Raw genomic sequence first — 27,271 nt, 5'->3', positions numbered from 1 at the left:
CTGACAAATTGCTTTCGTATCATGCCAAAAAATTCCGTCCAAAATAACTTCTAGTATGCCCATTATAATCCATATACCGGTTGCCAATCGATCGAAACAAGTTATGTGTATCATCTATGATGATGTACAAATTGTAGGAAGAACAATTATCATATCGTTTAGTTGCAACTGTAAACAAAACATTTTAGTGTTTTTGTTAACAATATAATATTTACGCTTTAAATGAATACAATAAATTATAAATTATTTAAAACTCCCTGCAAGAGTAGGTATTACAGAAATCTTCTGTGCTATTTTTATGAAAATACTTGAATATCTGCGAAAAGTAAAGAATGTAAAATATATGTAAGTATATGAAAACGAAAATATTTATTCGAAGAATATTTTCGTAAAAAGTAAATGAGTACATTATAATTAAGTATATACGTAATATCTTTGATTAAGAGATATATTTCAAAAGAATCTCTGGAGTGAAACAAGTCAAAATTGATTCACATTAACACGATTTTCATTTAATTACTCCCAATGCCAATCCCATTAACCATATCAGACCATTTCATTCTTAAAATTCAATTTGCACTTATTAGCAAGCAGAGCACGATCCAATCTACTAACGATTTTAAACAGAGCTTATAAATCCTGGATAGATCCTTGGCAGAAAATCATTACGCCAGGATAACGAAAGATTGAACTATCATATCAGTCAGTTTTCATGGATAGTTTGGCCTGTTTCGTGTAAGGATGAGCTCGTGTATAAGTATAAAGATAGGTTTATAACGTGAAATAATAAAGCGTGTCATTCTCGTTGCTTAAGATTTAAGGTAGGTCGGAGGTTACCTCAAACGTGAGTTTATTACTATCAAAGAAACGTGCGACGTCAGTAGGCGTCAGCCTTGAATCAGCTGTTTGCTTTCAATGTTGACCAGTATTACTGCAACGCGTGTTCTACATATAAAACTTGTGTATTCAGTTGTTCAATCGTTTCTTCGGTATACATTATACATACACTATACATTAGTTGTTCCTTGGATATTTCACACAACGATGTATAATACATACTTGTACAATACATGATACTTACACCTCTCGAGGAGAAATTCTTCGACGGAAAGGACGATAATTATAACGAACAGTATGTAATAAAATTATTTATAGTGAAATAATGTATTTTATTTCTTATTTCAATCGGTTACAATTTTTAAATGGTTACATACTTTTCTTTTATATAATGTGTATAATAAGCAAAAAGTTATGAAATTTTCTCCATATATTTTTTATTTTTAGGTTCTTGTAAGATGATAATAAAATTATATATATCAGTTTTTACAAATACAAGACGACATAGTTAGTGAATCATTCAGAATTACAAAGCAAATTTGAAATAAGTCATTTTCCACTTTTTACCAGACAAGATTTAAAATTCAGTGTGTGCACCGTTGATCAAACTGATGTCACTAAAATTGTACTTTTATTGTACGAGTGTAGTATGTAAATATTGAAAGATATTCAAATATTGTTTGTTTTAACAATTATATTCTTGATTAGATCTAATAGGATTTTTTTTTTCAAAAATTAACAAAGATGTACACATGTACACACTCAATTTCTTTTCTATGATGTTTATATATATTTAGTATATATTTAGTAAGCATTTTACATCGTTTAATGTACTATAGTAACAGCATTTGTTTTCTCTGTCGGCAATTATCTTATTCTCTGAGTAAACGAGATCTTCCAATTATTCGTACTCGTTGACTTGGTGCACTAACCTTTATCGATTTCTCTTTCAGAAATATTTCCGCATCGGAGGACGATAGTATTATGTTGTAAATAGAAAGTTAAGTTAAGGGTCACCGGTGTTTCCTATCTGCTCGTCGATGATAGTCTATCCACAGGATTCAGGATTGCTTCTTGTTATATGTCACCTTGTATAATACCAAGCCATTGCGTTGGTTCGAATTATATTTCTCAATGAATGTACATTCGTGTGTTTGCCATCTGATGAAAAAGATTGTATTGGTAACAGTTAACAGGTTTTAGTGGAATAAAGAAAATCGATTACGTCATACGTAAAATGGCGTCAGCTCATAAAATCAGTCGGAATCATAAATTTTTCTGTAACGACATCGATTCACTAATACTTTGCGTGTGTTAAACCATTAAGTCTTGTTACGTATGAAAGAAAATAGATAATAATGTATATTTATTCACATTCGTTTATATGACTCGAACAAATACATTTATTTTAGCATTATCTTCTAATGCTTTTTATATTAATTTTTTGACTCGAAAATTTCACTTTGAGTTTGCACGTTAGATTGAAATGCGCGCAACTCGGATATTCTCGGAAAACATTCTGACATGAAACATACGGCATACTTTGAATCATAGCTTATTGTGATCATCTCCATTTTTATTCCCTTTCCCACATCTTTTTTCGTCATCGTACGGTTAAATGATCGATACAGAACTATGACAGCAACAGTACGATAATGGAAGACTTGGTCGATATTTTGCACAGATAGACTTTTTTCTCCTGCCCTACTTTCTGCAAATGTTTCATGCAATTTTCTCTCTGATTGTACCAATTGAATATCATCTTTAGTCATTTCTTTAATAACATACATGTTTCTTATGATTCATTGTAACATTTATTTTGTCGTTGTTTCGATATTAGGAAATAAATGTAATCACGAGATTACTTTTTGCTTTTAATCATATAATCTTCCTATCTGGTTTAATATTGTATGACTTAGTATCTAACATATCTAAATACAAACAATAGGTATATTCGTTTGATATTATAACTCTATAGATATATTCTATACTGTATTTTACATTACAAGTCTATGTTAATTCCACATATTAATCTTCTCGTGATGTTTTTAATAGCTGTATAAATTTAAAATATAAGAAATTTACATTTTTTTCTATTTTTGTTCGTTACATAAAATTAAAAGATAATAATCTTTAAAAATTCTGTTCTTATGGAAACTTTTACGAATGATTGCACGTAATTACGAGTATGATAAATTTAAGATTTTGCTTCATTTTCTCTAATTAAGAAAGCACAAGTAGAAAAGAGTCGCACAGTATTGGCCGCTCTAAGTTTTTCTGCTGTATTTTGGGCTAAAGTCTGTAAAATTAAAATTTAAAAAATGAGTTTTTAGTACAAATGGAACTTAATAAAAGAAGAAAAATTAATTTTGTGAAATTTAATAATAAAAACTAATAATTTTCAAGAGCAAAAATGTTATAATTCGTAGAAAACGAAAAATTATAGTTCAGTACTGACTATTTACGTAATTAGTAGATTTGTTGTTTTGAATGATTAATAGTGTTGAAACAAAACACGTTTTATTCCAAATCTTATTTTTACATATATCCTAAGTGACATAATTAATATTTTTGTGGTCTGTGCATTCGACGTGTGCCTAGCCTTCACATTTGTTGTTATAACATTGAAAACCTCAGCGGCTTGTCTCTGGGTCATTTTATTTTCAAGGAGTAGCTTGAAAATCACATTTAGTGTGTTCTCCTCTATTCATTTTTCTTTATCTGCTTTGGAATTGAAGACATTTTTCTGCAGGAAAGGTAGAAGAAAGATTAAATGAACTGATTAAATGAATTTAATATAATTTGCCAACAGATTGAACTTACAAATAAAAAAATGTAGTCTGTATTAGTTGACGGTAGTTGGTGCTGGGCGGCAGTTGAATGGTCGATAGTAGACGACAAAAGTTTTAGAAAAAACTTTTATTTGGAATATCATCGTATATATTTAACGTGTCTGAATAGCGAAAACAATGGAATAAGCAATATAGTCCCGAAATATGTTACACAAAATCGTTATATTCAATTTGTTTGTTCAGATAAAAGTGCTAATATCTAGTGAAAAAAGCCAGAACTGATTTTGGTCGGTACTGCACGATTCTCCTCTATACATATGTATGTCTTGTACTAAAATTCTGTATTATATTATATTATATGCTATAGTCTACGTATACTTATGCGTATATCATAATTATTTATTAATTTTATGTTAGTTCTCCTGAATTAAGATAATCTATTTGGCATTTTTTATTTTTCAAATTTTTCCGTATTTCTTTATCTTTTAAGTAAATATATGTTATTAACTGTGACTAAATAATGACTAAACATTTCGAACCGAATGAAGAAGAACAAATATGACACACAAAAAAATAATAATAGAATTTCAATTCTCTTCAGTTTCAAAAAACAAATATTTCAACTAAGGACTAAGGAAGACAGATACATATTATATACATATATTTATTTCTTTTGATTATCTCTACAAATGGCAACACAGATTTAAAATCTAACTGTCGTAGATTTTTTCTATTTCTAATCATCATATATTATCTTTAACCAGTTTCTTTTTTTTTTTGAAACCTTTACGAACGATCATAGTTAGGAGTATGATTGGTTTTTTCTTATTTTCTCTAACTAGAGAACACAAGTACGTTGTCAATAATGACAAGAGAACGGTAGTGTTCCTTGAACGCTTTCAAGAGATAGGAACCTTTCACTTGTTTCGTGCGTTCATTGCTGTTACATGACTACTAGCGCTTTCAGCGTTACTGTTATTGTTCTTGGCGGCTTGCACGCAACGCGAATGAACGTATCTGCAATAGCCAATATTTTTCTTTGACTACCGATAAAATTACATAATGTATTTTCTCGCAAAGCTTCCGTGATAACGAGGTAACTTCGATGTGCGATATACGATGACTGTAACATGCTAAATGTTACATTAAAAATTTGTTACAGATTTGGCACTTTTTCTTAAAAAATATTTCAAACGATGTAAATCGTGCGATAATGTGATTGAAATCAACAGGCATCACAACTTGAAAATTCGATAACTATTTATCGATAATATTGTGTACCTTTTTAAATTTGTGTAAGTTATATATACATATTTACACATGCATACTTACGTACACTTTAATTGCAATGTACCTATATATGTGAACATACATTAGAATTTACATACTTTTGCTGGGAGAATGCGGTTACATGTTCCCTTTTTACAAAATTTACCATTGAAAAGGTTTGAAAATGAAAAAAATCCATCGAGTGATCCAAGTTAAAGAAAATAGTGTTTTTACAAGTAATTTACTTATTTTGTTTAAATCAAAAATAAATCTTATAAAAATGATATTTATATATCATTACTATAAGAAGACGGGAGAAAACTTAGCAAAAATTGCAATTTATATTATTAATTGGAAGAAATTGTAGTTAAAAATATTTTATATTGAATTTTGTTCTTGAAAAAAGTCTGTAATGTAAAAAACATAATATATAGATTTCTATAAATTTCTGCGAGCAAACTTGTATAAAAAGTAGGATTACTACGGATATAAGTAAGATCAGCAGATAATTTTTAAAGGAAAGATTCTGATTTCTAATTTGCAAGAGGACTCGATCTAAATTAGAAATCAACTACTTCTCAGGTGCAACTTACAATAATATTAAAAAAATCTGAACTGAAGAATATTATAAATATTGCATATCATTTTACGAAGATTTGTGCATAATGTTAATTAAAAATTTAAAGTCTCTATATTCCAGAAATTCGTGGAAAAAAAGTTAATTCCAAAATCTTTTCATTGCTAAAGTTTGTCAAAAGAAAGAAAGTGACAGCAAGGTAAGCTTTACTAAAATTTATATTTTCTCTAGTGATTCAGACAAAATATAAAAATAACACATTTAACAATTCGAAAATACTTAAATACTTAAACAACGAATAATTTTCAGAAATAGATGTAAAAATACCGAATTGTACATCAATTTAATTCTACACAATTCATTTTTTGATTTAATTTACCGTTTTTCAATTATAGAAAAGGAACACTTGAATAATAGTTTTAAGAACGATTTTAAGAAGCATTCGAGCTGTTAGTGCATTTAAGAAATCGAAAAGTCCCTATATTCCTGATCCCTGATTCAATGTTTTCATTCGATTGCACAAAAGTCGTGTTTCACATTTGTCTTCCACACTATACATGTAGCGTGTAGGTGTTCGTCATACGTGCTACGATTGCAAACACTCGTGACAAGGTGCACTCTTTCGATGTCTCATCCAACAATTCAACGTTAAAGCGGCGATGCTCTAATCTGTACGTTCCACTGTTTATTCTACGAATGTTTGTACAAAAGAATAATACAATTGCATTTCATGGATAGATCGAACTATAAAAAAAAAAAAAAAAGAAAAAAAAGAAAAACGCGTCAAATCAATTATTAGATATGAGAACGTGTAGTATATGCATACTAGATGGTTTGAATTGGGGAAGGTTCTAACATAATTATAGATAGGAAACTAATTTTTAATTGTATTTAAATTAAAGAAATATAAATATTTCAATTATTTCTATTTGAGTGAATGGTGCCAGCATATATGATAAGAAATAGAAAAAGGGAAATTAAGGTGGAGAACATAGAATTTTGAGAGGATGTTTAGAGAGAGGGGGGAAGTGAATCGGCGAGGAGCGCCCTAGCCCTGAAGGTGATAGAGTTTTACGTCACACTCTCATACGTGGGAAACAAGTACATATTCGCAAAACGAGTTTGGCGTGCTGCCAAACATCCGCATATGTTTCCGCGATATTTGTCTATCTATATCGCCGAGACTACTTTATTCTTGTCAAGATTATGTTAAACGGCTATGTATAACTCTATTCGTATTTTTGGTAAATTTCATCCTAGAACTCTTTCGTCGTAGAAAAACCTATTGAAACTCGTGATTATTTGCATTAATAATTAAATATTTCAACTTGAATCAATAGAAATCAATACGTATCAATACGCTAACCAATAGTGTTTTATTCTTGTACTTTTATTTTGTTTCTGCTTGATCAAACTGATGTAGATTATTTTTGATTTAAAGTATTTATGGACACTCCCGATGAGTTATGATTTTGTTGTATTTATATTAATATACATACTAAGGAGAAAAGTTATTTATCTTATCCGTGTCATGTTTGCTTTACCGATATTATCTATTACTCTGCGTATTAAATTCGGATGATAAAATTATTCCAGCGTCAATCTGATTCGCGGGGATTAGAGAACTGTCTATTTAAATTACTTTCTTTTTATTAATAAGACTAGCTATCCGCCCGCGATTTCGCTCGCATACTATTCGAATTTATGTTTATTATCCTCTGTTTGAATCCTTTAAATGTTAAATTTTACGTATTTAATTTTAGTGGACATAGAGACATGTGTATCCTGTAAAAAAAATTTTATCCACTTCTTATCTTTTTAGGGTCCCTATTTCCAAAAATTCTTGCGTATCCCGTACTTATGTCATAAAAAAAAGTACACTGTGCAATGTCCAAACACGTTTCTAGATACAACGATTTAAGGTGGGCGCTGATGAGTAGGTCAGTTACCTTTGTATTATATATATACAGATAATGGGTGGTTTGAAGGTTTCGTAGTGGTTTGTCGATTAAAAAAAAATGTTCTGAAACGTTTTTTCTAATTGCCGATATCTTATCCATCTCACCGACTTCGATGATTTTTTAATTAGTTGTAGATGTCAATATTTTGGATAACATTTTCCTGTATACATGTAAGTAACTTCCCGTTATGTCAAACGACCTTAGTTTTCAAGATATATGCAAAAAAGTGTCGGTATCAGTATAGTGAATTCTGCCTATAATTGTACCAGATACAATGATCTAACCTAAACATAACCTAACGCTTATCTTTTGTTTATAGTTTATAGTATATATAAACGAGGACTAGTTTGTAGTATATGTAAACACTTGGATAGGTGTGGGACGATTTTATTTCACATTTCACTAATTTCATCGATCTTTCGAGGGAAAGTCTGCACAACTCCATATGCGGAGCTGTAAGAAATGTCTATTAGTTGTAACTTAATTAAAAATGTATATCATTAATGTATTAGTAATGTATTATTGGTTTGGATTAGCTTTTTTAATTCAGCCGGCAACGTTTGTGTAAAATAATAACAAATTAATTAATAACGAACGTCGCAAACAAATCGATCTTTTGATAGTTATGATACAAAGATAAAGAGATCGATGGCTGATGGATGTAAACAGATAGTCAAACGGCGAACGAAGTGAACGTGTCGGCTATGCTTGTGACTGTGTTAGAGAATACACATATGGGCAGGATTCAATGTGTGGTTGCAGTGTATAGTACTAGTGTATCAATGTGTAGTATTCTGCGAATATCTCGAAAACTAGGACTGACTGACACGACGGCTACATGTATAAGAAAAAGTTGTTCAGAATCATGCTGCCGACAATATATTAAAAAATTATCGAAATCAGTGAAGGACAGGGAGTAGCCTTGCAACACGTTCACCATTGTACATCGAGCGCTATTTTTCTATAATAAAATATTCTGTTACGTAGGACAAAAATAAATCAGAATAGTTTTCTGCTGCTTTCCTTTCTTTTTGGGAAAGAAAAGGATAAATTATTTCTCAATATCATTTCAAATATGACGCATGTACGTCGTCTTTTATCACGTTTATAAACGTAAAAATATCTAACACAACCCATGAAATTTTTTTTTTTATTATTTAATTTGCACCTTGCAATTTGTCCAGCTGGACATTCGTTAAATTGCCCATGAAAATTGAAAGCTTTTGCGTGATTTTATAGTTGTGAGACACACGTGAGTGTATATTTACTATTTTACGTACACTTACGTATGTAATACGTAAAGATTTAAAACAAAAACGTTTACGTAATTATTTATTATCAAATATATGTTACTGTATAAAAGATTACTATATATAAGTGTTTTAAATTGTTTAAAACTAAAATTTGTAGAATTATTACAAATACTATAGTGCCGTGATATTTATAAATTATAATATACATTAATAATAATTAAAAAGGGTAATTAATTATTACCAGCTCTAATTTATTGATGAATAAATTTCAACCTGAATTTTCCAAAAATTAGAAACGCTTTTATGTTATTGTAGGCCTATGTAATATAAAAGATGCGATATATTCAATATTTTTAAATTGTATTTTGGATTGTTCCTATAATTACTGTGATAGATATAAGTATTTCACGTAATACTTTTCACTTTAAAAATCATTTTGTCTTATGAATCATACGATTCATTACAGTTTAAGATTACTTCATCACAAGTTATGTATTTAAGATCGCATGCAACTGTTATCAAAGTTTGTTAACGTAACCTTATGTGTGATATATTCAATTTCGTCGAATGAGTTATCAGTTTATTGACGTTTGTTTGTGCGTAATAATTTTCTGAAAATTATATCAAGCATTACGTGCAAACTGATTTTCCTTCGTATTCAACCGCATTTCTTTCTTTATTTTGAATTTTCGGTTGATACGTGGGAGTACGGGAAAAGTTCATTGATAAAAATAATTGGTGGTGTAGCTATACGTAAGTCTTATTGCTTGTTACGTCACGCCGCGCCGCGTCGTGTCATATAGGTACATTACATACATACCGTGATTTACTTGCTTTTCCTAGTCGGTATAGTGAAGAACCAGGTTGCTGTACAATGTACAATATGCATCTATAGTAAAACTTAGTATACAGACAAACGTTACCACGGTTACGAAATAGAGGGCGTACTTACCGCAATGCGCCAGTGACGTGTTCACAGATGCAATAAAGCGTCTTCTACTTCTTAAAAAAGAAAAAAGAAAAAAAGGGAAAGAAAAAGGAAAATAATATTCGAAATACAATTTTCGTAATTTGCACTTTGTTGGTAATTTGGACGTTAATCATGCTAATGTTCGAGTTTAAATAGGTATAGGATTATTCCGGTTCGGTAGACTGTTCGGAATTTTTCACGAAGAAAACCAAACACAAAAAGATTGATCGAAAGAGGAGAAACGATCGAATTGTTGAACCAAGGATTCGAAAACAGAGCTTACCAGCTTATTACATTTAATCAATCAAGTTATTTGGGTCAACGGCCATTTTTGTTTCTTCCTCTAAGCCTCTAGGCCTAAGGTTTCAAGTGGCAAACGTAGTTCTTGTTCAACACGTATAACGAATAAAAATTACGACATAGTAAAAAAACAAAGCTGAATGATTTTTGAAAATCGCAGAGATAAACGGGATTCGTTCCATCGAATCGCTGAATTAAAGCTTTTTCTATTGGATGTTTGTTTTAATCTCAATCAATTGCGTATGCCAAATTTAATTTTTTTTATTTGAACAAGTCAAAATTCGTTCAAAATATTGGTATATTCTTAAAACGAATTTTTATATAATTGTAATGTTCACTTGACTAACATAAAATGTATTAAAATGTATATAGATATACATAGGTATATAATATGTGATGAACTTTAGAAAATTAATAATTAATAATAATATTATTGTTAGCTTACGGCTGTATATTTGATATAGAACCTATTTTCAATTAAAATTCTGTAATATTTTTTGTATGACTGTACGAGAAACAGATGCAAGTTCCTTAAGGAATCTTTCAGGATAGAGTATCTATAAAGCATTGTTGCTGCTACTGCTGCTGTTGCTGTTGACCAATAAAAGGAAGCGCATGTATCTTAGAAATTGTAAATGATGGTTAAGATTTTATTCAGACGTTATCGCGATATTTCTTCTTTCTGTTTCTCTTTACAACTTGCATAAAAGCGTGATTCAAAAGACATGATCGACCAATTAAAAAATTTGTATATCCTTTTATATATTCCATTACGTTGCATTATGAACTTTAGTTTTTTTTATCATTTGGAAACATTCGTCTGTTCTATTATTTTCGATTTTGACGTGATTATTTGCTACGTTACCTTGTATTGCGAATGTGAATGTTACGTTGTGAAAGGAAAAAAAATGGAAAGGAATATATTTCGTACACCATTCTGTATTTCGTACTTCTTGAAAGGAAAAAGATAAGAAGAAGAAAGAAAATATTTGTAGGTTTTACGAATATTAATAAAAAGAATAATTATATTTACGTTCTACGAGGAGAGAATAAGTATAGATTAACGCATCGACTTACGAGCATATTATTACACAATTAATCGTTTGATAAGTTATTTTTAATTTTTTTCGGTGTCTTAGTAACTATCGCTTCGATTATAAATCGCATCGCGTTGAAAATCTGTTTTCCTGCCATTCTAGAAAATTACAAAATTGTCGTGAATGATTTTTCTACGTTAGAAGAGTATTTAAGGAACGACGAAATAATCGCGCAATGAATAGTGAAGTAGATATATACCACATACAGTGTACATCATCATTAACTGCTTGGAGCAAAGTCTTTCACGTACCATAATGGGAACTTCTTTGGGGTTTACAGTCTTGAATTTTTAAGATAATTTTTCTTTATAATTTGTCGTTATTTCCATACTTCATACTCGTTTATTTCTCTCTTAATAATTCTATAACATGTAGGTGCGCTTCACAAAACTTTTTCCTGCTAAAATAATTCAACATTAGATAATAGACTAATAGACTAATTTTCGAAAAAATGGATATTTCTGGTATATAATAACTAAGAATTATTTGTTTGATTGGCATTTGTATTAATGAAAATGGAATATACATGTAAACATAAATGCAAACACAAATGTATTTTATTTCTTTGGTTAAAACATGTGTATTATGGAATATTTAAATAAGCCTCTGCTGCTTTCGACTAAGAAGTCGAGAAAAAAATTTGATATCACTAGACTATAGAGTTTTATTTATTTATAACAAAGTTAAAAGTGTAAAAAGCATAAAATGATACATATGCATAAAATATTCAAAGAATATCAGCTGTTATTTTGTGGATGAAACAGACTCTAGCTCAAATTTCCTATTCTTTTAATGAATTTGCATAAATATCTGCAGTCTAGAAATCATCATTCCATTTATATGAGTATAGGGATTAGACGTAACGCTTATTTTGTCTTCAGTTGCTCTTATCAAATATTACTACTACATATGCGTATATTTAATTATTGTTTAATTCAATTATAATTTCAAAAAATTCAGAGATACAACAGCCAAGTGTATGTGTATATATATATATGTATTATTTTTCTCAGACATTTCAAGACATGATATTTACAAATCATATTTTGATCCTTTTTAGAATTTCCTAATCGTTTTTGAACCGTAGAAAAAATTTTTATCTATCAGTCATTGATAACAGAAACACCATTTTTCTGATGTAAAGAAAACATAATGCACGTAAAAGACAATCTATATAGACAATAAGACAATAATTTTCACAACGATGCGTAACGATTAGATCAAAATATAATGTATAGTAGTAATGTAGTTTTAATAGCATAATATGGTGTATTTGTGGAACGACAATGTTAAAACGAAACTACGTGGGATTTTATGAAATGAAATTACATGTCTAACAATAATTATTCAACAATTATAGTTGAGTACAGTGAATATTAAAGAAAAATTATACCTTTCAGGTTTCTCAATGGAGAGTTCCGGTGGAGACAAGCAAAACGAGTCGGACGAATGTGATGTGACTGCTAATAATCAGCGTCAGAACAAAATGACGGGTCAAGAAGACATTAACGTAAAAATAAGTAAGGATTTAGAGGAGCAGGAGGCGTTGAAGAATTTAAAGAATTTAGAGAATATCAGTCAAAATGACGACGAGGCTTCGAATAAATTATCAAAGGCTGTATCTCAAGATTCTCAAGACGAAGATGACGACGTGGACGAATGTAAAGGCTCCGACGAAGACGAACTCAAAGAGGAAAAAACTGATAGGAAGAAAGACGAGAAATCATCGAGCAGTACAACGTCTACCAGCACTTCTGATGACGAGTCTGAAACCAGTTCAGACGATAAGACGGAGGCTTCGAAAACCGAGCAAACTAAGACGGTTACTTCAGAAGTCAAGAAAGCAGATCAAACGACGAAAAACGACGACACGACGGATGACAGTGATATCGAGGATGACTTGATTTCAGCTATCAATTATAATACTATCACCTCTTTAGCTGCCCTTAAGGATATGCTGCAATCTTCTGGAGAGGAGTCAGATGGTGTGGATAGTTTCTTTCATCATTACTTCCTGTCTCACGTCAACAGATTACCATCAAGAAATCAAACGCATAGTCCTTATCCGTGGGGTAGACGATTGTCTGAGTGCAGGGAAGAGGATGAATACGAAAATGAAGACGGTAAGAAAGATACATAATATTAGTATTTATTGTATAGTACAATATACAATATCGGAAATTAGGTATATACTTATTATTGCTGAATCTTGTCCTTTGCGTTGTATATATATGTTATATATATATGTCTTTATTTCGGCGCGTTGCCAAGAAATGGTCTCGGTTTTACAATACTAGCTTATTTAAAATATCTCTCTCATACTTCATCCACTTGCGCCTCTCTCGCTTCTCTTTGGCCTTGTTATTATCCACTTTAACTTGCTATACTAAATTATATTCTATTAATATAACCTGTAAATATACTGTACTATTTTTGTTTTTCGAACTCTATATTTATACCCCCTCCCATCCCTTTGTACTTTTACTTTCGTCTTCTTATTCACTATCTTCCTTTAGTGTTGTTCCTTATATTCTATTTCTTAAGCGTTGTATCTCCTTTCTTTTCCTCTTCAGCTGCCTGTACCATTCCATCACTTTCTCTTTAAACTCCTCCGCAACTATTTCCCGTTCTTTAAGTTGTCCTTTGCACTGTTTGATTTGTTTAACATTACAATTCTTGTCAATGACTATTTAGTATGTTCTAATATTTATATACTATTATATATAATAATAACATTATTATTCTAATATTTAGTTAATGTGCGAAGTTTTATTTATAAAAATAATTGAACAAATAAATTCTTATTTATTTTAAAGTTCTAACATTTTTAACTCTTAACCGCTTCCTAACCATGGACGAGATATGTCGTGACACAATATGGATCGTACGATGTCACGGATGTATTGTCCCGCGACACAGTATCGTTTATACGGTGGGCTACTATGAACGAGATATCTCGTACATTTATTTATCAGAACGAGAGATTTAATTCGAAAAAAATATTAATTCACAAAACCTCATAGCGGATGAAAAGCATATTGTTTTAGGAACACATATTGTTTTTGAATATCTTATCCATGGTTGCGAAGCGGTTAATTGCTACTGTGGGATCCAGTTGTGGAATACTTAACTCGGGTGATACAAACACTGTCGTTATTTCGTTCTAAAGTAACACACGATGCAAAGCTTCCGTAATGTTCAGTTAAGTTAAACTTTATAATCATAAGCTATAAATTACGATTCAAATTTTCATTGAGATATTTCAAGATCTCATAAAAAATTAATATATTCTGCTCTCACCGTTAAAAGTGTAAAAGATAAGAGAAGGGAAAAGAAGTTAATTATTTCTTTACTAATCTTTTATGTAAAGAGAAAATGAAGTGAAATTTTGGAAAGAAAACAAATATTAAGTTAGTTGATAATAGCATTACTTAAACTGGTTTTATTCAAATAAAATGTAGTTACTATTGCAGTTAAAATTCTTATTTAGTCTGTTATCTGTTTAAATATGTTTAGATGGATAGATTATTACTATAGATAGATTTTATGGTTCATGAAAGTCAGCTAAAATTTTTATTGCGTAAAAAAAAGAAATCAGCGTATTTGTTATTTTTCTCGAATAAATATCTTTAATATTTCAATGCAAATTTTCCACACGCATTGACATGTTTTTAGAACGTTTATTTTTCTTGTTTACATAGAATCTGCTGAATCGTGTTATCTTACCAGGAACATTTTTTATATCATTTGGCATTAATGTTGTTAAAATTTGTTCTTTTAAATTCCATTACCTCATTGGTTATCTCATATCTATCTTAATGTATCATAATGTATCCATGATACTGAATTCGTTGCCTTTTAATTCGCAGGAAAAAAATGATCGATAGAAAATTATTGTATGCATAAGTTATGGTATATCTGGTTTTATAGCTATCTGCTATCTCATTAGTTGTTTAAAAAATATGCAAACTCGTTTGTTATATTAGAATATCGAACGTTATGTAAAAACGTTATCTAATTACGGAAAAAGCTAAAATCTGGTTAAGTAACATATTAATGTTAAAATTACATTATGATATATTTGTTATTTAATAAATTAAATTTTTGCATACAATTTGAAAAGAAAGATCTTAATAAGACATAAATTTCGATAAGATGGTAATCATATAGCGGTAAACAATTAATGTATCAATATAATTAGATATTTTTTTCTTCTGAGACATATATACATACCTACATAAGTTGATAACATATCGGTATTATTAGGTTGTAAGTAAGCCTTTCGTATACCTTCTTTCATTTATTATTTTTATCAAAGTTCTATTATATTTTTATACAAATAAAATATGCTATTTCATGTAAGAAATTAAGTTAACAAACATTTTGATTAAAATTTTTACAATCTTAATGTTGACTTTACTCGTGATATGCAAAGCAGTTTAGCTTTATTTATGCACAGCTACTTTATTCAAAAACATTCTGTAAATAACTCCTACAATCTACTATATCTAACTATGGAGAAAAAAGTAAATAAATTAAACAAAGAATTTGTCATAAATCTACACAAACTTCTGCTGTTTATTACGTTTATTGTGTTTTGTGTAACGGTAATAGATATATTGGTTTATGCATTAAATCTCGACACAAAATATGTATTCATGTATGTTTAAAGTATCTTGAAGTGGGATACAAAGAAATTCATTCATACACCATATTTGAGCAATATTGTACAACTACTGTTTAGTTTAGATCATTTAGTTAGACATTCAGTGAATATTTATTATTTTATCTTATTCTTATATTTAGTTATCTTTTATAGAAATTTTTATACAAATCTGGTACATAAGCTAAAAAAGATCTTAACAAATTAATCTTATTATCGAATCTTTATGTCTCAATCTTTCTTTCGTTCCTGCAAATAAACAGATTTGTAATGTTTGAAGAAAAAATTTTCTTAAAATTGTGTGTGTGTGTGTATATATATATAAGAACGATTATTTCATATCTTCTTCAAATCTGAAAATCTGTTTGAACCGAATATTATTTAAAAGACATAACATAGTCAATTAGGTATATGTGAATAAAATGAAAAATTAATTTTTCGATATAATTACTTTTCAACAGTTAATCTCATTTTTCCTCATTTCTTTCGTTTTAATTTAAAATGTTACATGTTTCATTATAAGAACCGGATTGATTCTCTCCGATTGTTTGTAGTCCATTGCCAGCGTCTATGGAAGATTGCGAGGAAAGCAGCATGTTACGAAACATGATTCAAGCATTAAAACGCGCTAAGAGCTATTAACAGGGGCTCGTACTCGTTCAATGAGAACTAAGATTAGCGTGCGGCTAGAAGTTTAACTGTGTATAGTTTCGTTTTGCAACGTTTTTACTATCACTGTAAGAAGACACTTTATTTTTCGATAACGATATGTTATATTTATTATTATTAAAAAGGGAAACGTTATACATACATACCTTTACTTTTCTTTTAATCGTTATCATTATCATTAAAAATCAATTAGTATCATTGATACTTTATATTCCAGAATAATTTTTACCAATCAAATATATTATGTCGATAAGTTTAATGACAACGCATTACATTTTCCATTGATTTCATTTATTTTTCTTGCGACTACCAATCGAAACGACTTTTTATTTGCGATATACGAGAGCAACGCGTCTTCTGTTTGCGAATTACCCACTTCATGGAACACAGCTAGAGATGCGAACAGTTACTTCATTTAGCCGATGTTTATTTATAGAGTGCCCCCGGAAGCATAATATTCCACGTTTCCAACGATGTAATAGTTCCAAGTGCTTGCGAATCTTCCACGTTCTCTTTCCTTATTCAAATCGGCAGCCCGAACAAGTTGAATAGTTGTTTCTCTTGAATTATATCGCTGCCCGTTAATATTATGCATGTTTTGTCAGCCACGGGAATAGATATTCGTGCGAAGAAAAATATAATAACAGACGACGTGCAACTCGACATGTTACGATGCTGCATGATAGAGTCTGGCAAATTGTGCACACGAGCGTGTGTCGACTCGATTCACGCAGCTCAATGCTCGGTACCAGACTTTATAACAGTGAAAGGAGCGGGTGTTACAAGTGCGACCAACTCAGATAATAGCAACTTTGTCGGTAATTAATAATTGGACAACGAGATCGCCACCAGGAATGTTCCCCGTTAATTCGTACTTATTAGAAAATTTTATGTCATTTTCATATGCATAAATTATTGCTTAGTTTAGTCAAATCATTCAGGCATGCATTAATTTTAGAAGTCGTGAAGTAGTTTCGTACTATTCCTCATACTTCTCTTACTCATACAACTCTTCTACGAACAGTGTTCCTATTCTTGATAGGACAGAGTGTGACAGTCGAAATACACTCGTAGCAGAAATTGATTATACACTAGAAAACAATAAAAAGGGTTATAAACATATGTTCTATTTGTTTTTGTTTATAAGATTTAATGAATTTTGTGCTGCATTATTTATTTTACAGAAGATGCTCAAAGAGACCATCATGCATTTCAAGACAAACCTGCGAACATTGTATCGTTAGATGTTAGATTTATCGTTAGATCGCTGTTGTCTCCTATCGTACTTTAGCGAATAGTTAACAAATTTTTATATGAAAATTTTCTAAATATATAAATGGATTGAAGCTCCGGTTTTTAGAAATTTTTATTTGAAGAAAAATAAACAAAAATTCGTTAAAAAATTGAAGATTTCCGAAGATTTAGCTGTCATACCAACATATGTATCACAATAGAATGTCTTACTGGCATTTAAACTTTAGCCTCTCTTAATAAATGATGATGCATTTCTAGACTGTTTCTAGATTTCCACGAAACACGTAGGATTTTCTAGTTTTCCTTAAAATGAAAAAATACTGAATAGGACACATTCGTATTAACAAGAAGGGCAAAATTGTCGTAAAGTTGAACAACGTCAGGTCAAGTGGCATCGATAATCCTTCATAGTATGTCGTTGCTAACATACGTTTTTTTTGTGTTTCAGTGAAAAACCTGGAAGCATCGACCACGGAAAACGCTAGTGAAAGTAAGAAAGATGTCGCGAAGACGGAAGAGTCGGACGAAAAGAACGATAGTGATTCCTCAAAAGCTTCTAGTCCGTCTACTTCAGAGAAATCCAGCTCTGAGAGAATTGATCAAAAGTCGAATCCTACCCCCAGTATATCTGAACCGAATACCCAAACTACCACCTCTTCGGTGACAACGACGACAACTTCGATAACTACCTCGATGATCACGTCGACGACGACTGCTACGACAACTACCTCGTCATCTAGGTTTACGACGTCGACGGTTACTTCACCGACATCCACCACGAAGCCTCCTTTAAGAAGAAGGCATACCACTGGCCCTGGGATGACCTTCCCAGCCACGGATCCGCCGACCTATTCAACCAGTATGACTTTCTCGAGGACCAGTCCTCTGCCTAGTCCTCATCTTGATAAAAGGTTCTTCGACAGCAGTTTGATAGAAATGAAGAGTCAGGCGAGTAGTTCTAGCACTCTTGATTATGATTCGACGGAGGAAGTCTGGGTTCGCAGGGTAGATTTCGTTCAGGAGAGAAAGAGAAAGGTAAGTGAAATTGTTTCTTCCGAATTATTTATTTAATTTTTTGTGGAAATTCAATTACATCTTTTCAAGAAATGAGGCTTTGTCTGATTGTTGTCAATGATGGTATTAGTATCACGGTAGGAAATATTAGGGGAATAAAGGAAACGTATGCTAAGGCTTATTGTTAGATCTTCTAGGTATCTACATACTACATACATTGTTTATGAGAGGTACATTTTTTATCTATGAAGAAGGTCATCTTAGGGATAGCTAGATTAGATAGAAGATTGAACCAGGGAAACGATATGCTGATGCTAGTGACAGTGACACCGTAACTTACTTACTTTATTAATGGATAATAGAAATGTAGTTGAGAAAATATCATTATAAAAAATAATTTTTTGGTTTATTCGTAATCATTGTTCCTTTTGTTTTTAGTGCTAATTAGTAAATCAAGCATATAGTTTGATAAAATTTGATAGCCATTAGATAAAATCAATAAATTTCTATATCCTATGCAATTTTTTTCTATACTATTACAAATATATAAATATATCCTAAAAATTTTGTACGATGACATCAATTTGAAAAAGTTAATTCTTGGTTTTAAGGCAATTTTAAGACAATGATTATTAAGTTTCTAAGAGATTTTAATAAAATTAAACGATTAAAAGATATTAACTTTTAAGCATTCTAGTAACTATTATTTGTACCAGAAATTGTTTCTGGTTATTACTAACGAAAAAATATTCTCATCGCCAAAAATGATGATCTGTAACTAAAAACAATTTCTGTCATGAATGATGGTTATTTATAAACAAAATGATTTCGATCATTTATAATTGTTATTCTTAAGCAAAATCATTTAAATTATGATTTTCATACAATAACTTTTTAAATTTTTAATTATAACTGTTGGAAAACGTAATTGTTGTCTTTAATTTATAACTGCACTTGGATACATATGTAAGTTAATTAGGTTGTATTTTATATTAATATAGATTTTATTTTTTCACAAACATTCATATTAATATATATATGCGTGACTGAAGAATCGCAGAAATTGAAGATATAGTTTCAAATTACATGATTGTTCGTTTATTTTCTTAAATAATGAGTATGAAATATCTTTTAATACATAAAAATAGTTGGTCACAAGGTTGTTTACGAGTCGATGATGCTTTTCATCTAAATTCCTTGCGTTTAGGCAGGAAATTATCAGCAGCGATAATAATATTCATTTCCGGTTAAAACGGAGAAAGAACGTTGCTTATTTCGTGAAGGTCTGCTGTTTCGTTGCTTCTTATATCTTTTAAAAGAAAAAAATTGCATGAAGATAAAGTAAATGTGATGAAAATAGTTCGTAGTTAACTATTTAAATTGTCGTTCACGACTATACATATGTGTGTAGTATACATCATAGTAAGGTGTGGTGGATTGATTCCTTACTTTACGCGTGATTTCATAAAATGATTTGTATTTTAGCGTATTTATTTATTTTCCATAGTCCTTCCCTCTGGGTTAGAATGGTCTTTCAGTTACACTTCCCTTTGATCAAACGATTTGTATTTATATAATAATTCTTTCTCCTTTTCAAGTATTGGAAATAATCTTTAAGTAACTATTAATTGTTAATTATTACTTCGTTAAATGCTTAGTATAAGAAGAATTCGAAAAGAATATTGTTTGGGACGAAATTTTATTTTATTTTACTATTATTAAATATAAATCTTATTTATTGATGCCGATATATGATACAATGAAATTTATTAGTAACTTTGCTTTATAAATCAATTTTATGTATGTTACGTATGTTTTTACCAATATTACTATGTTTTAAAGCAGTTTTCTAGTGTGTTCTGCAGTGAAATACTGCAGATTTTTATTTATTTATGGGAAACTTAAAAGTGTAAATGTGCAAAGAATGCACATAATATACAATAATATGCAAAGTAGCTGAAATGGGAACTTGTTATGGTATTTAGTAGTGAAAATAAATTTCTACTTAGATTTGATTTCTTTTGTTCTGGTAGTAATACATATTGAGTAATATTGGCAGGAACTGTCTTCAAGGCAGTAATATGTATAGTTGCACGAATTTACTTTAATATCGAAATCCTAATGATTGAAATTCTCGATAGCAGGTCTTTTTTGAGATACAATTCATTACCAGTAAGAGGTCTATAGATATGACACAATTAGTTTCCCAACTTCGCCAATTTTCCAATATTTATTTATTTTTAAAAATTTTAAGTAAAACATGCGAATCATGTAAAACAGTTTTCGTAAATAACGAGTGTAACGAACGATCCTGAACATAAGCAGTGGTTGTGTGACGAAAGATGTGATAAATTGGCCTCAAGAAACTTGGAGGGCCTTATCTTCTTCGTCTGTAAAAGGTAGATTATCTTGGTCACTAAGTGTCAGGGCAACGAATCTTCGTAACAAAGTCTTTTCTTATTTTTAAAACAACAAAGGATATCCATAGAACATGAAATAATTGCACAAAATTTTTGTTATAATTAACAAATCTTAAGGTTCAATAAATGAAATTATCTCAATTTTTATGTTGATTACAGATATTTTTTTGATTAATATTTCGCCTTAACAAAATGTGTATGTTTTAGTTATTACTTTTTGATGTGAATTTATTTTTTATTTAATATTATAATATAAAATTAGAAAAATGTATTAGTTTAAATCACAAAATATAAATAAAATATTTGATGTCAAGAGTCAAGATCGACATATATGTATATATACATACATACGTAAGATGGTATGTACTTATACTACTGATCAAAAGTATACACATATTTACAATTAGTTATTTCGGATAAGATATAATTTAATTACAGAATCATAAGTAATGAACTATGTGTTGATAAACAGTCAGTATATTCTGTATTATAAGAATATTTCCTTATCAAAACACGGTAAAATTGATTTTAAAGAACTAATAAATATGAAAATTTGTAACAAAGCATTCTGGGAAAAATGTCTATCTCCAGAAACTATCTAGTTTTTAAGATATAAATCATATAAAAAGATTTGTCTAAAGTCACGAAAAGATTATTGTTATCATCTATTTGAACACTAAAAAAATTAGGAATTTAAACATTTTAAATGAAAGTCAAGTAGGAGTTAGATATATCGATGAATCGCGTATGTAATATTTAATTTTAGTATACTTCCGGAAAATTTCTAAACAGATAATTAAGGTCTGTTATTTGAAAATTCCGTAAAAATATGGTAAATATTACTTTATATATTTTATTAACAATCATGCATCGTATGTGGAAATTTGACCAAAGACTAAGCAAAGTATTTAGCATATTTAAAATATTTAAAAACATACTTAAAACATTAGCATATTTAATAACATATTTAAAAACACTGATTATAGTAGATAAATTCAAAAAAGAAATATCTTACTTTCGATGATACGATAATGCTAATGGTAATAATAATAATCATTAATCTCCGTATGAGATCTGAGATCAATTTACAACATTTATCTACATACTATTAAAAATTGCATAAAGTCTTAGGTGGAAATGTATGTAAAGGTGTTCGAGGTTTGTATTTCTAAATTTACGATATCGTTCGGTCCAGATCTCGATATATGACTTTGTTTCAATTCAACGTTTCATGGGTGAGGTTAGGAGACAAGGGAGCGTAGGTACAAGGCTTCCTTTAAGCTTTATCGATTCGGTTGAAAGACGAATTACAATGCGTTGAGGGCTATTATGACTATGACGGATACGTCGACACGTAAGGTCTCCTTTGCGAATGCTTCCCGTACGTGGATTGTTGGCTCAATTAGTAACGCATAGAGATTAGGTTAGTAAATAAATCGTACGAAAGACGATTTGTAATGAAGATAAGATAATACACGCGATAGTATCGATTAGTAATGCTAATTAGATAATGCTCGAAAGGAAGTTCAATCTAGAATGTTCACAATCTTAAACACGTTCTTAAGCTTCGCATCGTCCGATTTGCTAAAAACGGCCAACGAAATCAAGTGAAGTAAACGTGCTTTATTTGTTTGCGATATTTTACTCTTTGTTGCGTAACATGGCCGTCTGACGACTCATAAGCCCGTTTTAGAATACAAAGAATTTTACACGTGCTTCGTGTTCGCTATAGGCATTCGAACTGAGTAATTGCATACCCTGTGCGGTTAATCTATTTTAGTCGTGACATTTTCATGTTGCATTCTTTCATAGAATTGTTTCGTTCTTATTTCCAACAATGATGAGAGTTATTTAATATGTCTTATATTTTTCCTTGAATTAGAGAAAAGCTTGATGCATGTATGTACATCTTTATCGTCTAACGCGATTGTCGACGCAGTGTAGTTCTTAATGTTATCTGCATTAGTTGATAGATGGCGATGCAATACGTCGAAGCTCAGCTGCCATCTTTATGAAATTACGTATCTATATACATACCTACATATTCGGAATGAAAACCGTAGACATACACTATATTATATCATATTATATCATATTATATTACATTATATTATATTATATCATATTAATCGCGCTTAAAATTTGCGCTTAAATGGTTATATGTTACAAATAGTTTCTTTATTTCTTTATTTTATATATACGTTTAAATAAGGAATATATATAAATATATATAATACCATAAGAAATATGTTACAGTATGAACATAAGTATACAAACAAGAATTATAAGTATGGAAACGACGACTTCAATATTTAGGATAATCTCTTACTTATGATGTTTTAAACGTTTAGACTGTTTATCCTTATGAAGGAACTGAAGGAACACTAAGGGGGCAATACAGATAAAATGATAATATTAAATTCAGCTTTTAATAAAATGAGTCATATTATAAATTGGAGCACGTGAATCACGAAAGTATTAACAATAATGTGTAAGATCCAGCACATAAAAATTGTCCCGCTTAAAAAATGTCAGTGACCTTGAAAAATAGAAAAAGAAAGATGATGAGCGGAAAAGCGTAAGTCATCATATTTGTTGTTCTACATCAATCAATTTGGTTTTGACACAATATTTTTGTATAAATAAAAGCAATTATTAATATAATCCGAAATAGACGAAACCCTTTGTATTATACTATTAGTATTGTATCTGTATACTTTATTATATTTTTTATATTATTAGTGCTAAATCGAGCAATCTTAAGAGAACCATATAAGTTCGAAGCATTAAATCGTGCAATACGGTTATCTTCTAAAACGTAAAGGTAGTAAAGGTAAAGGCGAGAATATAATCACTAAGCATAATTCGTTAATTATTGCTTAGGTCAAGAAATTTTGCCTGATATTTTTCCCGGTGGCAATGAAATAGTATTTTCTTATCCAGCACTACACAAAAAGCCGTATTCAATTTAGCAGGACATTAGAAATTTTGGGAATGGATATCAATAGTGGTGTAATTCAGTAAGATTACACGAAATAGGTATAAATTAGTAATACATCTGTAGCCGAGTTATATGACTGTAAATTTCGGTTAAACGTTTTTCAAGCTCTGGAACGATTGGCCTGGATGGGTATATACGAGGTATTATCTTATTAATCACAATTCATTCGCGATAAGAGAACATTACCACAATTCTCCAGGGAAAATTATTATCGATATGATTTCTTGACGAAACGAAAAGATATCAGATAGGTGATAGTGAATCCCTGTAGCTTGTGCCACCCACGAGTGCTGGTACTGTCAGTCAGTGGCGAAATCTCAATAGATACACGACCCTCGCGTCATGAATATTTGAAAACTTTGGTGGTGCGCTGTTTTTTTCGTCGTTCGTGAAAATATGTCAGCTGTGTCGTTGAGTGTCGGAAGAATTCGGAAATATTCTTTGGTGCCATATTTAGATCGATGTCCAGAATTTCATGGAACTTATAAGGTAATCGAAATATATCGAAACAATCGACATATCTTCAAATTCGAAATTGTTGATATATTATACATATATTTGAATTATCAATCTGTCGGGCATTGTACTAATTTTTTTTTATTTAGGAATCCAGTATTTTCCTATGTGTAGTTTCAGTTCTGTGTTAAAAAATAAGTTATATCGTATTTATACTTACGAAGTAACATCGATCTAACTAAGATTGATCTGCCTTTGTGAACTTTTAATTTTCCAATTATGGATGTGTCTGATTAAGGGACGAACCGGTTTACAAATTAAAAAATACAATTTTAATTCTACTGCGGATTTCAAATTTTTGCTCAATATCATTCTCATTTCTACGAGTAAAAAATTTGCTATGTTTTAGAGAATCTGATTAAATTTTATTCTTAACTAAACTAAAACGAGAAATCACGCATATTGCTTAAATAACTATTCTTTCATATCTTCTACTAATCTAAGAAATTTTTCATATTTTTTTTTACAAAAAGCACCGTTGCTTTGTAAATTCCTAGAGGATGTAGCATTTTGAGGATAGTTACGATATGTACTGATCGTTAAAAGGAATATTCTCAATTTTTTATGTGCTGACTATGTGAATTATTGAAAAACACGATTCGTAATTGAAATATAAATTGTAGTAGCAAATGTATTTCTATTTGAATAACTTGTTGCCGCACTTTTAGTTTAATTTGATATCGATAGAAAGCAATTCTATACCAATTGGAAATGTTAACACTGTTTAACACTGTTCAATTACCAAATTGTTGATTGATTCTTGCGTTAATGTTTGTAGTTTGCCACATGTTATGAATTTAACATATTCTAAATTTATATATTTTCAATTTAGTTTATGCAATCATTTCAATGAATAATATTATACATGTAACATGGATATGCACAGTATTCATTAGCATTATCATTTCATCCCAAGTAAAGTATTATTCTCCACTGTTCCAATTTTTATCCATTACTATACGTTGCAAATATACACGTATATATGTATGTATATAACACCGAATTTCATTTCTAAAGTAAAATACTCTAAAATAATCAATGGCAAACAGAGTAAGTTCTATACTAAAAATTACATTAGATAATTTACTATTATATAAATAACAAATTTGTTATTAAAAAATAAATCGATCTATTTTTCAAAGAATATTTTATATATAAGTTTCAAATATTTTTAATATATACAATATCTGTATATTTTCAAATATACTGTATACATATGTATATATATATTCATACATAGGTATATTCAAATATATATTCATGTTCTTTTAATTTATACGGAATGTGGTTTATACACTTGAATCAATATTATTTTTACATCTTATTTTCCTTTCGCTGTCTTTATGATGTTTATAATTATTATATTTTTTTAAATACTCAAAGTTTGAGTAGGTCTGAAGCGATTTTAAAATTAAAAGAGTGACAATTTTAGCGGGATATTCATTTATCAATTTATCTACAAATTATATCAATATGAATACATGTATGTCTTCTGTCGAATAAGACATTTTGTAATCTTATCGATTTAAGCTTTAATGATTAGCTATACAATTTGTATTTGATTTAACAGAATCACAATAGAATGTTTTCATCGCATAAATAATGTACTTTTTCGAAGTACAACAAAAGTACAAAATTTCGAAGTACAAAATTCAAATGAATCCGTCAATATACTTTTAAATATACTTTAATATCTAAAATATAGGTACTACAAATATTTTATTATATGAAATATTGTATTATTATTATTGTAGTGTTTAAAAAACATATTCAATGTGAAAATTGAATACTTCAAGAAAAAAGTAAAAGTAGAAATAGAAGTGGAAATAGAAGATGTTTTAATTAATTCATTACTAATAAACACCATAAAAAGAATGGACAATTTTTTTGAGAAAGGGCTCTTAAAGTTAGGGTTAGTAGTAAGAGATGAAAAAATCATCGAATTTACAAAGAAAATACTTTAAACGAAACTGCTAATATTTATTATTAGTTAGAATTTTTTTAGATTTCGCTATGATTTTTCCAAATTCAATATGTACAAATATATTTTATATTTACGAAATGTGTTTTACTATCCAATCTACGTATTTAATTGCTATCTGATACATTTCTGGAAAATTTTTAAACTGACCAAGAGATTTTTTGTTTTTCCAAAGAATAACTGACGTGGTTATTATTTATTGTCGCTATTGGCACTCGTTCTCGTTTTCCATAGAAACTGCGTCTCTCTCCTCTAGATATCGAACGATCTGATTACAAGCGCCCAGTCCTCGACTGGTTATTTACTTTCATGTAAATATTTTAATTTATCATAAAATCAACCTTGACTTTTGTGTTTTCAATAAAAACATAAGCCAAATTTATCTCATTGTTCCTGTATTTCTGTTAATGTATGACAAAGTAAACCGAATTTCCTGCGGAATCTAAAAAGAGTCTCATAATATTTCTAATGTTAAGAAAGGATAATGTTTCTGAAAACTGTAAAAGAAATACTCGAGCAATATGTTAGGATTGAATCAATGAGAAAGATAATTGAGGAAGAGTGAAAGAACTAGTCCTATCTATTGTGGTTAAATTTTTGTCTTAATCTTAATACCATTCTTATTTTGATGTACATATAAAAATACTTTTAACGTATAAAAAAAATATTTATGCTAAAAATCCCTTTACATTTTTCT

General features: G+C 29.7%; 2 protein-coding genes across 2 annotated transcripts in view; one reads left to right on the top strand and one right to left on the bottom strand.

Moving 5' to 3' along the window:
* Positions 1 to 27,271, bottom strand: part of Fws (Conserved oligomeric Golgi complex subunit 5 four way stop) — a 221,738-nt gene that overhangs the window by 57,666 nt on the left and 136,801 nt on the right. The window lies entirely within an intron of this gene.
* Positions 1 to 27,271, top strand: part of Snf4agamma (SNF4/AMP-activated protein kinase gamma subunit) — a 132,019-nt gene that overhangs the window by 20,805 nt on the left and 83,943 nt on the right. Inside the window, exons 2-3 of the mRNA XM_072004953.1 lie at positions 12,457 to 13,179; positions 18,091 to 18,677. Of these exons, the coding sequence (XP_071861054.1) occupies positions 12,465 to 13,179; positions 18,091 to 18,677 (1,302 nt within the window). The 5' untranslated portion in view covers positions 12,457 to 12,464. The remainder of the gene's footprint in view (positions 1 to 12,456; positions 13,180 to 18,090; positions 18,678 to 27,271) is intronic.

This window comes from Bombus fervidus, chromosome 1, assembly GCF_041682495.2.
Source record: "Bombus fervidus isolate BK054 chromosome 1, iyBomFerv1, whole genome shotgun sequence".
Taxonomy (NCBI): Eukaryota; Metazoa; Arthropoda; class Insecta; order Hymenoptera; family Apidae; genus Bombus; species Bombus fervidus.
This window is presented reverse-complemented; position numbering and strand designations above follow the sequence as displayed.